This window comes from Delphinus delphis, chromosome 2, assembly GCF_949987515.2.
Source record: "Delphinus delphis chromosome 2, mDelDel1.2, whole genome shotgun sequence".
Classification (NCBI taxonomy): Eukaryota; Metazoa; Chordata; class Mammalia; order Artiodactyla; family Delphinidae; genus Delphinus; species Delphinus delphis.
The window spans coordinates 118,023,018-118,036,863 of record NC_082684.1 but is presented as its reverse complement, the minus strand read 5'-3'; the positions used below and the strand labels follow the sequence as shown (position 1 = coordinate 118,036,863).

The following is a 13,846-nucleotide window of genomic DNA, read 5'->3' as shown; positions in this document are numbered from 1 at the left end:
TTTTTATGTGTGTGGATGTCCGGTTGTTCTAGCACCATTTGTTGGAAGGACTATCTTTGTTCCATTGTGTTGCCTTTGCTTCTCTGTCAAAGTTGACCAAATAGAAGTTGACTACATTTACGTGGGTCTATTTCTGGGCTCTACATTCTGTTCCATTGATCTGTCTTCCACTGATACCACACTGTCTGGGTTACTGTAGCTTTATAGTAAGTCTTGAAGTTGAGTAGTGTCAGTCCTTCAAGTTTGTTCTCCTTCAGTGTTGTCTTTGGCCTCTCTATGTAAATTTTAGAATCATTTTGGTGAAATCCACAAAATAACTTCTTGGGATTTTGATTGGAATTGCATTGAACCTATAGGTCAAGTTGGGAAGAACTGACATCTTGATAATATCGAGGTTTCCTATTCGAGAACATAGAATATCTCTTTAATTTTTATTTGATTTTGTTAATCAGAGTTTTGTAATTTTCCTTGTATAGCTCTTACACATATTTTTGTTAGATTGCATAAATCTAAGTATTTCATTTTGTATAAGCCTAAGTATCTCATTTTTGAGGGGTGCTAATGTAAATGGTATTGTTTTTAATTTCAAATTCTACTTGTTCATTGCTGGCATACAGGGAAGTGGTGGGCTTTTGCATATTAGCTGTGTATCCTGCAACCTTGCTATAATCGATGTTTGCAGCTCTGCCTCTCCCTTGTTTAAGCCTTGCCCAGCTACCCCCAATGTTTAGGCTGCCCTGGTGTGGCCTTGGACTTTTAGGGCTCTGTGCCTCTGCTCATGGGTTACTCTGCCCTCTCATGTCATCTCTGCCTGTTTTGAAGCCTTACACAGTGATCCAGAGCCTGAGCTGGCAAATTCCCCAGGGATGCTTTCCCAAACCCCTCAGCAGAACTGACCCCCTCCTCTGGGTCCTCTGGACTCTGTGGCTCCCAGCTCGATTCTAGCACCTATCATGTCCTGCCCTATATCACATCAGCTTGTCTAGCTCTCTCTTCTCTGCAGGCTACCAACTCCCAGGGGCAAGGATGGAGACTTACTCATCAGCCTCTGGAGACCTGGGACAGGGCCGTTTGTGCATTCGGGAACTTAGCCCCAGGTAGTTGAATTCAGTTCATCCTGCTGAGCCTTGATGAAACCAGGCCACTGGGAGTCAGCCTTAGGGACCTCACTGTCTTAACATGTTTGGAAGACCTTGGGGTGTTATAGAATGAAATCCATTACTGGCATCTTCTTTGTGGTTACATGTCACTCAAGGGGAGAGGGGAATTAAATCAGTGAAGCAAGGCTGGCCTGTGACCCACAATGCCCCATCGACTGCTGTCACCACTGCTCAGCCTTTTGCAGGGGTCCAGTCTCCCAGGTCCTAGATGGTGGAGAGCCAGAGGGTACTGATCAGGATTGTATTTTTCTTTTAAAAGTATGGATGTGTGGTTTCCAGTTTCATTTTATTTTATTTTATTTTTTTATTTATTTAGGCTGTCTTAGTTTCAGCACATGGGATCTTCATTGTGGCATGTGGGATCTTTCATTGTGGAGCACGCGCTTCTCTCTAGTTGTGGTGTGTGGGATTTTCTTTCTCTCGTTGTGGCACGTGGGCTCCAAGGTGCATGGGCTCTGTAGTTTGCGGCACGCAGGCTCTCTAGTTGAGGCATGCGAGCACCGTAGTTGTGGTGCGTGGGCTTAGTTGCCTTGCTGCATGTGGGAATCTTAGTTCCCCGACCATGGATCGAACCTGCGTCCCCTGCATTGGAAGGCGGATTCTTTACCACTGGACCACCGGGGAAGGCCCCAGTTTCCACTTTCTAACTCTTGGAACCTGCTGGCTCCAGGGTCTCAAAAGCGATGCCCCAAGGCTGGCTCTGCAATGCCTGCCAGTCCCCCAGGTCCATCTTTTGTCCTTGCTGAGCTGGAAACAGCCTCTCTCCGAGGACTCTGGCCCCTTTCCTCTTGACTAGGTAGCAGGCTTTTCTGATCAAAAGCTGGTATTCTTTGGAAGGCTGACTCTTTTTCAAGAGTTGTTTGAGGACAATTCATTTTAAATCTATTACATTTGATCAGACTTCACCTTCATTGTTATGTACACTTAACAGCTTACTATTAGTTTTGAAAAAAATTCAGTCTATTTTGTGACAACTTGTGTGGCTAATTAATGCTCTGCAGTGCACTGTGTAACTTGCAAGGCACCACACAAACACCAAATCATAACACATTTCCTGTTTGAAACTATCTTAGTAAATTGAACATCTGTATTACAGTAATACACTGTATTAGTCAATTGAACATCTTTTATTGATTCACCTTGTTAAGCAGGGAAATAATCCTTATGGTTTTATAAGCCTCTTGCAAGTTCTAGTAGATGCCATTTGGAACATGAATTTAGTTGAATAAGTGAAGGCAGATGTCAGGCATTTAATTGGCACTTCTCTCTCAGTCGGCTGTATCAATTTTGGAACTATTGTTGGAGAAGATAAAATTCGCCAATGGTATGAAACTGACAGTGGATTAGATGCTGTTGGTCTTCGGAGAGGAGGGAGGGACTGTGCAGAGTTAGTGCTTGACAATAGCTAATGTCATCACCTGGTCTTCATAGGGTTTTCTACGAAAGTTCCTCAAAGAGCAGAGAGGAATAGGGAAGAAGGTGGTGGCAGCTTAACTTGATTGCCCCACAAAATTTGTTTTAAAGTCTTGAGCCTTATAGTAAATGTTCAAGGGACTTTTGTTTTCTACTCTGTGTTATTTTCCTTCAACTCTTCAGCCAAAAAGATTTGACTGGGAAGATGTATCTTTTTATCTGTGGCTTTTGGACCCCTTGGGCTCAGATACCTGGCTTGAGAAACAGGCATAAAAATGGCAATTAAAGGGGTATAAAAAGATAGTGGAGGAGAACTAAACTATGGTACCTTCAGACAATGGAATGTTTTAGCACCAGATACGGTGCTGAGAAGAATTTTGAGCTATCAAGCCATGAAAAGACATAGAGTAACCTTCAATGCATTTCACTAGGGGAAAGAAACTAATCTGATGACTCCAATTATATGACATTCTGGAAAAGGCAAAACTATGGAGACAGAAAAAAGATCAGTGGTTGCCAGGGGTAAGGGGTGGTGAGGAGGGATGAACAGGCAGAGCACAGAGAGTTTTTAGGGCAATGAAAATACTCTGTATGATATCATAGTGATGGATACATGTGAAGATACATTTGTTCAAACCCATAGAGTGAACCCTAATGTAAACTAGAACTTTGGGCGATATGATGTATCAATGTAGGTCCATCAGTTGTAACAAATGTACCACTCTGGTGGGGGGTGATGATAGTGGGGGATGTGTGTGTGGGGGAGGGGGACTATGGGAAATCTCTGTACCTTCCTTTCAATTTTGCCATGAACCTAAAACTTCTCTTGAAAACAATCTTAAAAAAAAAAAGATACCAGAAAATAACCAAAGTGACTTTAGTGTTTTAAAATGTAATTTTTAAGCAAGGAAAGGAGAGACAAGAGGCAGAGGCCATGATTGCATTTGCATTTGGAGTGGCCCCTCAGGAGGGATAGATTGGCAGGGCAGACTGGGGGGACAGGGGACCAGGTGGAGTGCTCTCAGTTACCTGGAGAGATGGACCAGTAGCATTCAGGGTTGGGGAGGGAGTGGATCCTGTCCTGGGGCAGCAGGTGGAATGATGGGACCTGGCAACTGCAGCATGAGCAGGGGAGAACTGACGCATTCATCAGCAGGTGCTGAGGGCATCCTACCTGCCTGGCCCTGCGTTGGGTGTTTCACACCTGATCCTCATTGGAATTTGTTAGCCACCTTGGGTGATCAGTTTGGGCAGCTCTGATGAGGAATCTGGGGCTTAGTGAGGTTGAGAGTGTTCCAGGATCACTTCTACTAAGCAGCAGGACCCCCTCTACTAAGCAGCAGGACCCATGTCTAAACTCAGGGTGGGTGGAATCAACAGGCCTCAGTGACTGTCTAGACAAGGGCGGGGCATGAGTGGGGTAGGAGAGATGTCTCTACCCTTCCTCTCTTGCAGGTCCCAGCCCCAGAGTCTTCTTATCCAAAGCGCCCCCACAACCCCTGCATGATTATTCCTCATCAACAGCTGACCCACCTCTGGCCTCTTGGAAAGAGCACTGAACTTGGAGTCCAGTGGCTGAGGGTTCGACCCGACCTCAGCCCTCCTAGCTGTTTGCCTTCCCCTCTCAGAATGTTAGCGTCCTCAGAAAAAGGCAGATGACAATTTCATCATGAGAATGAAAGAAAAGCATGTGAAAGAAGCCAGCGTCAAACCCAGCACCGAGGGTGATAAGAAGATGGTGTGTTCCATGCCCTTAGATAATGTTGGGTTTGACTAAATTTGCAGAGCTCCAAGTTGTGTCACATAGTTGGACTTTGAAAAAAAATATAATTCTCACCCATTGAATTTGTCAATATTGGTGTGTAGCCTCTTGCGCCCAGTAGCATTGGGGTCCATCCTGTGTTGGGGTCAACAACAGGCCATCTCTGCAGACACCTGTGAAGTCCTTTGAGGTGACAGTGGTCACTCTGTCCTGGTCAGTGCTCTCAGACAACTCAGCTCTAGAAACATCGCCTGCTTTTGCCGCACATAACTTTCCTTTGCACCTTCACAGTGGCTGCATGTTGCTAAAACTGCCCCTTTGGTGGCCAGTTGGCCATGTGTATATCATTGTTTTCTCTTGGCTTCCTCTTTAGTTGTGGCTGTTTACATGAAGGAGTCCTGGTGGACCACTGAAGATGTACTAAGAACCTCTGATCCTGCAAGAGAAGGTCTGATGAAGGTGAGGTATTGCAAATTTAAGTGGACATTGCAAAACAGGTTTTAAAGGTCAGTGTACTTATTATCATGTTAATAATTTAAGCAGTCTACCCCTGTGGATTCATTTTCTAGGACTGCTGTAACAAAGTGCCAACAAACTGGGTGGTTTAAACAACAGAAGTGTATCATTTCCCAGTCCCAGAGGCTAGAAGTCCAAAATCAAGGTGTTGGCAGGGTTGGTTTCTTCCGAGAGCTGTGAGGGAGAATCTGTTCCAGGCCTCTCTCATAACTTATGGTGGCCTCAGCTTTCCTCGGCTTATCAATGGCATTCTCCCTGTGTCTTCCCATCCTTTTCCCTCTTTGTCTGTCTATCTTTGTCCAAATTCCCCTTTTCCATGTGGACAGCAGTCATGTTGGATTAGGGCCCACCCGAATGACCTCATCTTGACGTGATCATCTGCAAAGATTCTATTTCCAAATAAATCACATTCATAGGTACTGGGGGTTAGGACTTTAACATCTTTTTGGGGGACACAGTTCAATCTGTAACACCCTGCCAGCAAGGAAAATAGTAGTAAATGGCTATATGCAACAGATACCTGGCTATTGGTAAATCTCTCTTACCTTCCTGAGTGGCCTCTCACATCTTAATTTTGAAACTTTAATCCACATCATCTCTCTAGAGTGTAGGGAGGTTCTCTTTATTGCATTCCAGTAGTGTTTATTGGTACTTACTATGAGGTAGATATTACGTTAGATGCTAGCCTGTGTATTACCCAGACTTTTCACAGGGATTATCTGACTTCAGAATCTTTAAGGTATTTGTTTTGCAGACAAAGAAATTGAAGCTGAGCCACACAGCTTGTAAGTGATTTAACTGGACACAAATGCTAGTCTCTCTGACAGCAGGCCTGGTGGTCTTTGAAGCACTGTGGCTTTATAGAGACCTAGGATGGCAAGGGTGAGGGTTCCTTGTGGCTAAGGATGTTCAATATCTTTTCATGTCCTTATTGGCCATTCGTGTGTCCTTTTGGGGAAAATACCTATTAAAATCCTTGGCCCACTTTTTAAAAAATTTATTTATTTTATTTATTTTTGGCTGTGTTGGATCTTTGTTGCTGCACGCGGGCTTTCTCTAGTTGCAGCGAGTTTACTCTTTGTTGCAGTGTGCGGGCTTCTCATTGCAGGGCACGGGCTCTAGGCACGTGGGCTTCAGTAGTTGTGGCATATGGGCTCTAGAGCTCAGGCTCAGTGGTTGTGGCACACAGGCTTAGTTGCTCCATGGCATGTGGGATCTTCCCGGACCGGGGCTTGAACCCGTGTCCCCTGCATTGGCAGGTGGATTCTTAACCACTGTGCCACCAGGGAAGCCCCCTTGGCCCACTTTGTAATTGGATTGACTTTTTCCTGTTGAGTTGTAAGAGTTTTTCTATATTCTAGATGCAAGTTCTTATTGCATATATGATTAACAAATATTTCTCCCCAGTCTATGGGTTGTCTTTTTCAAGTCTGTTTTTCCCCCAGCTTTGTTGAGATATAATTGACATATAACACTGTGTAAGTTTAAGGTGCACAATGCGTTGATTTGATACACTGCAAAATGATTACCACCAGTGTTAGTTAACACCTGCATCACATCACATAATTGCCATTTCTTTTTTGTGGTGAGAACATTTAAGACCTCCTCTCTTAGCAACTTTCAAGTATGTAATATAGTATCATTAGCTACAATCACTATGCTGTATATTAGATCCCCAGAACTTGTTCATCTTATAACTGGAAGTTTGAACCTTCTGACCATCTTTCCCTCTCCCCCACCGCCAGCTCCTGACAACAACCACTCTAGTCTCTGTTGCTATGAGTTTGGCTCTTTCATGTTACATGTATGAGATCATGCAGTGTTTGTCTTTCCCCTTATTTCACTCAGTATAATACCCTCAACTTCCATCCATGTTGTCACAAATTGCAGGATGTTTTCAGATCTGGTTTTAATTGACTTGATAGACATTATTATTATTATTTATTTTATTTTATTTTACGCTGCGTTGGGTCTTCGTTGCTGCGTGTGGGCTTTCTCTAGCTGCGGCAAGCAGGGGCTACTTTTCATTGCGGTGCGAGGGCTTCTCATTGTGGTGGCTTCTCCTGTTGCGGAGCATGGGCTCTAGGCACGCAGGCTGCAGTAGTTGTAGCACGTGGTCTCAGTAGTTGTGGCTCGCAGGCTCTAGAGCACAGCCTCAGTAGTTGTGGCGCATAGGCTTAGTTGCTCCATGGCATGTGGGATCTTCCCAGACCAGGGCTCGAACCTGTGTCCCCTGCATTGGCAGGCGGATTCTTAACCACTGCACCACCAGGGAAGCCCAATAGATATTATTTTGAAAAGGTTTTTCTTCCAGTAAGTTAACGATGGCTGGAGATTCAGCAAATGGGTGCTGCCTGGCATACACACACACACATCTGCCTGTGTGTGTCATTGTCTGTGCATGAAGCAGGTGGTATGAGCGGTTGGGTGTTCTGAATCCCGGGAAGAGTTTGATTTGCTTTTTAAATATATATATATATATTTTCAGAACAAGAGTGGTCACTTCCCTTGTGTATCAATTCTTCTAAATTTAGATGAGGAAAACCCTCACATTTTCTGAAAATGTGGCTTATGTTGTGAACAGAGAGATTCCACTTAATGAAGCAGGTTGTAAAGATCTGTCTGCCCCAGCTGTATGTAGGGATAGTTTCCCTCTCCATTTACAGAACTTGGTGTCTTGACCTTTTTTTCTTTTAATTACATTCTGTTTCTTAGCCAGCTCTTCTTTACAAATTACCAAACCAAACCAAACAAAACACCAACTTTCTTAGTGTTCTTTCTGTGAACATAATTAGTGGTCCTAATTGAGGGATTAGAACTGGTTCTTAGTTTTGTGTTTTGAGAAACATTTCTAAGTCAGAATCACATGTCACACATTTTTTTCCCCCTGTAATGAAATTGGACAAATTAAGTGCATTTTCTTTTTCTCCTTTTTTCTCCTGCCAGTTTTTGATTGGATATTTCCCTTCTGCCAGATGCAATCTGTTTTTCTCTTCTGGCTTTCCTCTGAACTTTTTGGTTTTATAAGTTGAAAAATATAGCCTCCCACATTACACCCCTTGGGTTTTGTGATGAACTAGTTATTCTTAAAGTCTGAACTTGATTTGGCTGCTACTGTCTGAGATACAAAATTGAGGTGGCTTCTCAGAGTTAAGCTGGTGTGGCTTTTGCAAATCTTTTTCTCATCTAAGATTTGGCTCCAGATGAAGGTGAAACATTTTGCATTCTGGGCCAGTTAATAAGTTTATTGGCACTAAACACTTTGTGCCATTTGCTAGAGGGCTGCAAGCTAACTTATTTTTATTATTGGAGCATTTGAAAAACATACAAATGTCTGAGAGACCACTTAGGCAGTCTTCTCCCTTGATTAGTGGAGGAAACTGAAACTGAAAGGCGTTGTGAGTTGCTGAAGATCTCCCAGCAAATCTAGGCCAAGAAGCCGTGACCACAATGATGATGGTGATGATAATAAACATTTAAGGGTCCAGTATTAAATACAAAACCAAACATTTTATATTTATATCAAACTTCCCTTTCCCAAAGCTCTAATGGATGAAAGTGCAGAAGGGAGCCACTGGCTGGGCTGTAGCAGGTACCCTGGCCTGGGACTCAGAAGTCCTGGTCGGGTGCTGTAAACCTGCCTGCCTTTGACAGAGCCCTTGTCCAGCTGTCTTAAGGCCTCTTCAGAATAAGGCAGGGAAATCAGTACACGTAATTGCTTAGCCTCTTTGAGCTTCAATTTCCTCACCTATAAACTAGGACCTCTCTGGTGGGTGGTGAGAATCGAATGGTAGCAGGTGGGGGGCAATCTCAGCCCAGGTAATACTCTTGCTGATTTCACGGTGCTGCATAGGAAGGGGCGACAAACACCCACACCCTTAGGCTGTCACACAGCAATGTTGTTGAAATAAAAGCTAATAAAACAATACCATCACTTTGTCGCTAGCTGATTGGTTTCATCTCAAGTGCCACATTTTAGCGGTTGCTTGTAGTTGTCCGGGAGACTGCATTTAGGAGGATCCTGAGACCATATCCAGGCTCAGCTACATAGAGTGGGGATTGATTAGTTATGTCTGCTGTGGGTGTAGGAGTGGGAGGCCTTCATTTATGCCACACCTGTGCCATCCGTGGGCTATACAAATGCAGAGAATATGAACAGGCAGGAGCAGGAAATCATTTTGACTTGTTAATGGTCAAGCTCTTTTGTGGGCCTGACCTTGACCACAATACAGTTTCCTCAATTGTCATGACATTGCAATGGGTGAGAGACAGTTCCATTTTGTAGCCTTAGGATGGGCTAGGCCTTGAGTCCCAGTAACTCTCTGGGGTTGGGACTCTAATATGTGCTCAAAATCAGTCACAAGCCATTGAAAATCAGTTGCTCTTGGTGTAGCAACTGGACACCAATAATTATCCCCAATTATTTACCCTCCTTCTGAGGGTCAGAATTCTGGGGCTGTTGTTAAAAATGGCAGACTGGGTTTATCTCTGGACACATCCAGGGTTTCTGCTGAAATTGCTTGCCTCTATGTAACCTCCTGTTTCACTGGCATGTGACTGATTGTTCTCTGTCTCTTCACATTCCATGTCTGTGGTCCTGGAGACCCAGGAGGCCCCTCTGGCCATGTTCCTCGCTCCTGGAGGCCAGTGCATGTGAAAGGTCAGGGGTGGGAAAACCTCCGTGAGAAACTATGATCCGCATTTTGGATCTTGAGCATGAGAAGAACTGTATGGTGGGGGAGCCCACCTGGCCCCGGGGTGTGGGTTGACTCCAAGCATAGAATTTATTGTGTCTGATTTTCCCCTCTTGTCTCACTTAGATGTTCTTTTTGTTTTTCCTTCAAAGGTTCAGTCATTTGGGGAAAGGATTGTGCTTTTTATTCTAAACGTCGTTATTTTTGGAAGACTGGAGAGGAATTTGGATGATGATGACATGTTTTTTTTACCTCACTCTGTGAAGGAGGAGGCTAAAATTCTGTGGAGAGACGGAGCAGCTGTTGGATTTTACACAACCAAAAGGAAAGGTAAGGGCCACGTGGCCGTGTGGGGTCACTGCCACTTCAGGCTCCGGGGGGGAGGCTTCTGGGTGTCTGCCTGCCTTGGAGGACTCCTTGAGCCCAAGCGTTACTTGGAGAGAATCTTCTGGCACGAGAAGTATCACTAATTCAGCTGTCATGTAAATAAGCCGAAGGTATGGATTTCATTTTCACCACATTTCTCGTTTTACTGGCAGAGTGAATATTCATCATGGTCCTTGGATTCCCAGGCAGTGCCATGGCCCCCGTAAAATACTTGTTGCTGTTAATGGTTGTAAAATGACTTTGCAAGCTCAATGCTTTTCATTTCTTTTCTTTAATGTTACCAATTAGCTGTCAGGAAAAATGCCATTGGTAATAGCTGACATGTGGTGCAAATGCACACTGGATGCCAAGATTTATAGACATTACCTCAGAAGAGAGGGAGGTCGGCGCGATAACGAGGTTAGGGTAAAATCCTGGGGCTTATTTTTAGGGGCTGTGATGAGCAGGGAGTGTGGAACTTGTACTATTTTGTCTAAGAGATCAGTCTCTTCTTTAATGATGCTTTCTTTAATAGTTTCTTTGATTTTGAAAGGCTGTCAACATCTCTGACCCAGCTGGTCCAAGCCCCATCATTTAATTCTTACAAAGTTCTGAATTTTAGCAAAAATAAAATTTCCAGGTACACCACCATAGATATGCTGTTGTCTGAGTTGAGTGTTTTTCTCTGGGGATAAAAAGGCTATGATTATGGTTTTGAGCTGTGTTCACATTGTGTATGTGTTCCACCTGTCCAGGGTGGAGTAAATCTGCGTTTCAATTTTTTCCCTCGATGTGGTGTGAGATGACCAGTTTCCCACGCAAGCAAGTCATGTAATTACTTATTTGTCAAGGTCAGTCACAGAGGCTGAAGCACCTGTGTCTTTCAGCTCCTTGGGTCATGAAAGCCCTTTGTCCTTTGTTTTGATGTACTGTTTCACTTTTTGGGGTGGCTGTATTCTTTAGTCATTATTTAGATAGACCAAGGATCTGGAGAATACTTGAAATGGAAGTATTTTTTTAATTCCTCTTTCTTAGGAGACCCATTTGTTGTCGTTTTCTACCAAATGGCTTGTCTTAAATCTGTAGCTAAATCATTTGTGCTGTAGATGTCCTACTAATAGAAACAAAAACTGTTAACAGATTCCAACCTGATGTATGAGAACCGCAGCTAAGGGGCAGAAGGAGCTTGACCTTGATCTTGCCCACTGCTGCTGTTGCTCCTGGTTGCAGTGATACCCCAGACTTTGTTCTGTGAGAATTAAGCAGAGGCTGGGTGTGGCTGCCTCATTCTTCCCAAGGCAGACCCAGAACCTTGGAGTGGAAGGAGGATATTATGGTGTTGAATTGAGGCAGATCAGTCTAGGTGCTTGGATTTCTGCCTCCTCTTCATTTCTGACGAATTCCACGAATTTGATGGAAAGTTCTCTGAAGCTGCTTACTAGGTATTGTTGTTTTCATCCATGCACTGATTTTTTTAAGTGGCAATTGACTTAGTTACTCAACAACTGAGTTAGTTTAAAAAGTATCAAATGAGGGACTTTCCTGGTGGTACAATGGTTAAGAATCCGCCTGCCAACGAAGGGACATGGGTTCAATCCCTGGTCTGGGAAGATCCCACATGCCGTGGAGGAACTAAGCCTGTGCGCCACAACTACTGAGCCTGCGTACCACAACTTCTGAAGCCCTCATGCCTAGAGCCCATGCTCCGCAACAAAGCCACTGCAATGAGGAGCCCTTGTACCACAACGAACAGTAGCCCCTTGCTCGCGCAACTAGAGAAAGCCTGCACGCAGCAATGAGGATCCAACACAGCCAAAAATACATAAATAAATAAATAAATAAATTTATATATTAAAAAGTATCAAATGAGTAGAAAGTTAAGTAAATAAAATATATTTTTCAGGTATACATTGCCAATTAAAAACATTTTTTACTGCCTATTTCTGAATTAGCTTATTTTTGGAGAGACAGAATAAAAGCATTTCCATGGAATAATTATATAGACCTTGCCACCAGCAATGTTTGAGAGTTCCAATCACTCTACATCCTTGCTGGTACTTGGTGTTGTATTTTTAATTTTAGTCATTCTGCAAGATGGGAAGTGGTATCTAATTTTGGTTTTAATTTGCATTTTACTAATGATATTGATCATGTTTTCATGTGCTTTTGTTATGGTCATATATCTTTTTTGGTAAGTGTCTGCTCAAATATTTTTGCCTACTTTTATTGCGTTATTTGTTTTCTTATTATTGAGCTTTGAGCATTCTTTATGTGTTTTAGATATTGGTTCTTAATCAGATATATTTTGAAAACATTTTCATTTTGGTTTAATAATTTTTTCAAAGAGCAGAAGTGTTAAATTTTAGTGGTCTAATTTATCATTTACCAATTTTCATTATAATTCAGTTCAAAATATTTTCCAATTTACTTTGTGATTTCTGTGGTTCCTTTAAAAGTGAGTTTTAAATTTCCAGATATTTGTGAGCTGTTCCAGATGTTTTATTTTTCGTTGATTTCTAATTTAATTCTGTTGTAATAAGATAATATAGTCTCTAACTATATTATCTTATTAAATTTTAATATTTTGAAAACTGTTGAGAGTTGTTTTACGGCCCTGTATATTATTTTGGTAGACACTCCATATGGACTTGAAAGAGTGTGTGTATTCTGTAGGTATTAGGTTTCCTGTTTGGTTAGGAAATGTTGGCTAGGGTAAAGTGACTGATGGTGTCATTCAGATCTTCTATATTCTTAACTAATATTTTTGTCTGAGTCTATGAATTTATGAGGGAAGTATGTTAAAATCTTTATGATTGTGGATTCATCTCTGCTTTTAGTTGTCAGTTTTTACTTTGTGTATTTTGGAGCTTTGTTATTAGTCACATCTAATTTATAATTGCTATATTTGCCTGATGTATTGACCATTTTGTTATTATGAAGTGTCCTTCCACTTGTTCCTAGTAATATCTCTTGTTAAGCAGTCCATTTTGTCTGTTTTTAATACAGCCACTTCATCTTCTTATGCTCACTGTTTGCACAGAATATATTCTTTCTAGCATTTTACTTTTAGTCTATGTCTTTATATTTAAAGCATGTGTATTGTTGACAGCATACAACTGGGTCTTGGATTTTAAATCTAGTTTTAATAATCTCTGCCTTTTGATTGGAACATTAGTCTATTTACATTTAATTTTTTAAGATTTATTTATTTTTGGTAGTGTTGGGTCTATGTTGCTCCTCGTGGGCTTCTCTAGTTGTGGCGAGCGGGGGCTACTCTTCATTGCGGTGCGCGGGCTTCTCATTGCGGTGGCTTCTCTTGTTGTGGAGTACAGGCTCTAGGCATGCGGCTTCAGTAGTTGTGACACGTGGGCTCAGTAGTTGTGGCTCATGGGCTCTAGAGTGCAGGCTCAGTAGTTGTGGTGTGTGGGCTTAGTCGCTCCGCAGCATGTGGGATCTTCCCAGACCAGGGATCGAACCCATGTCCCCTGCATTGGCAGGTGGATTCTTAATGACTGCGCCACCAGGGAAGTCCCCTACATTTAATTATTGATATGATTGTACTTAGATCTTCTCTGCTGCAATTTGTTTTGTGTCTTCTGTTCTTCCTTTCCTGTCTCCTTTTGTTTTAATCAGATTTTTTTTTTTTTTTTTTTTTGCGGTACGCGGGCCTCGCACTGTTGTGGCCTCCACTGTTGCAGAGCACAGGCTTTGGACGCGCAGGCTCAGCGGCCATGGCTCACGGGCCCAGCCACTCCGCGGCATGTGGGATCCTCCCGGACAGGGGCACGAACCCGCGTCCCATGCATCGGCAGGTGGACTCTCAACCACTGCGCCACCAGGGAAGCCCTTAATCAGATATTTTTTACTATTCCATTTTAATTTCTCTCTTGGCTTTCTAGCTTTATATTTTTGTACTTTTTAAAGTTGTTGCTCTA

The 13,846-nt window shown here is 42.8% G+C and overlaps 1 protein-coding gene across 1 annotated transcript in view; it reads left to right on the top strand.

Annotated features, from left to right (window-relative positions):
• The window catches only part of LOC132419757 (protein FAM169BP-like), a 64,723-nt gene that overhangs the window by 19,173 nt on the left and 31,704 nt on the right, over window positions 1-13,846 (top strand). Inside the window, 2 exon segments of the mRNA XM_060003643.1 lie at window positions 4,709-4,794; window positions 9,698-9,875. Of these exon segments, the coding sequence (XP_059859626.1) occupies window positions 4,709-4,794; window positions 9,698-9,875 (264 nt within the window).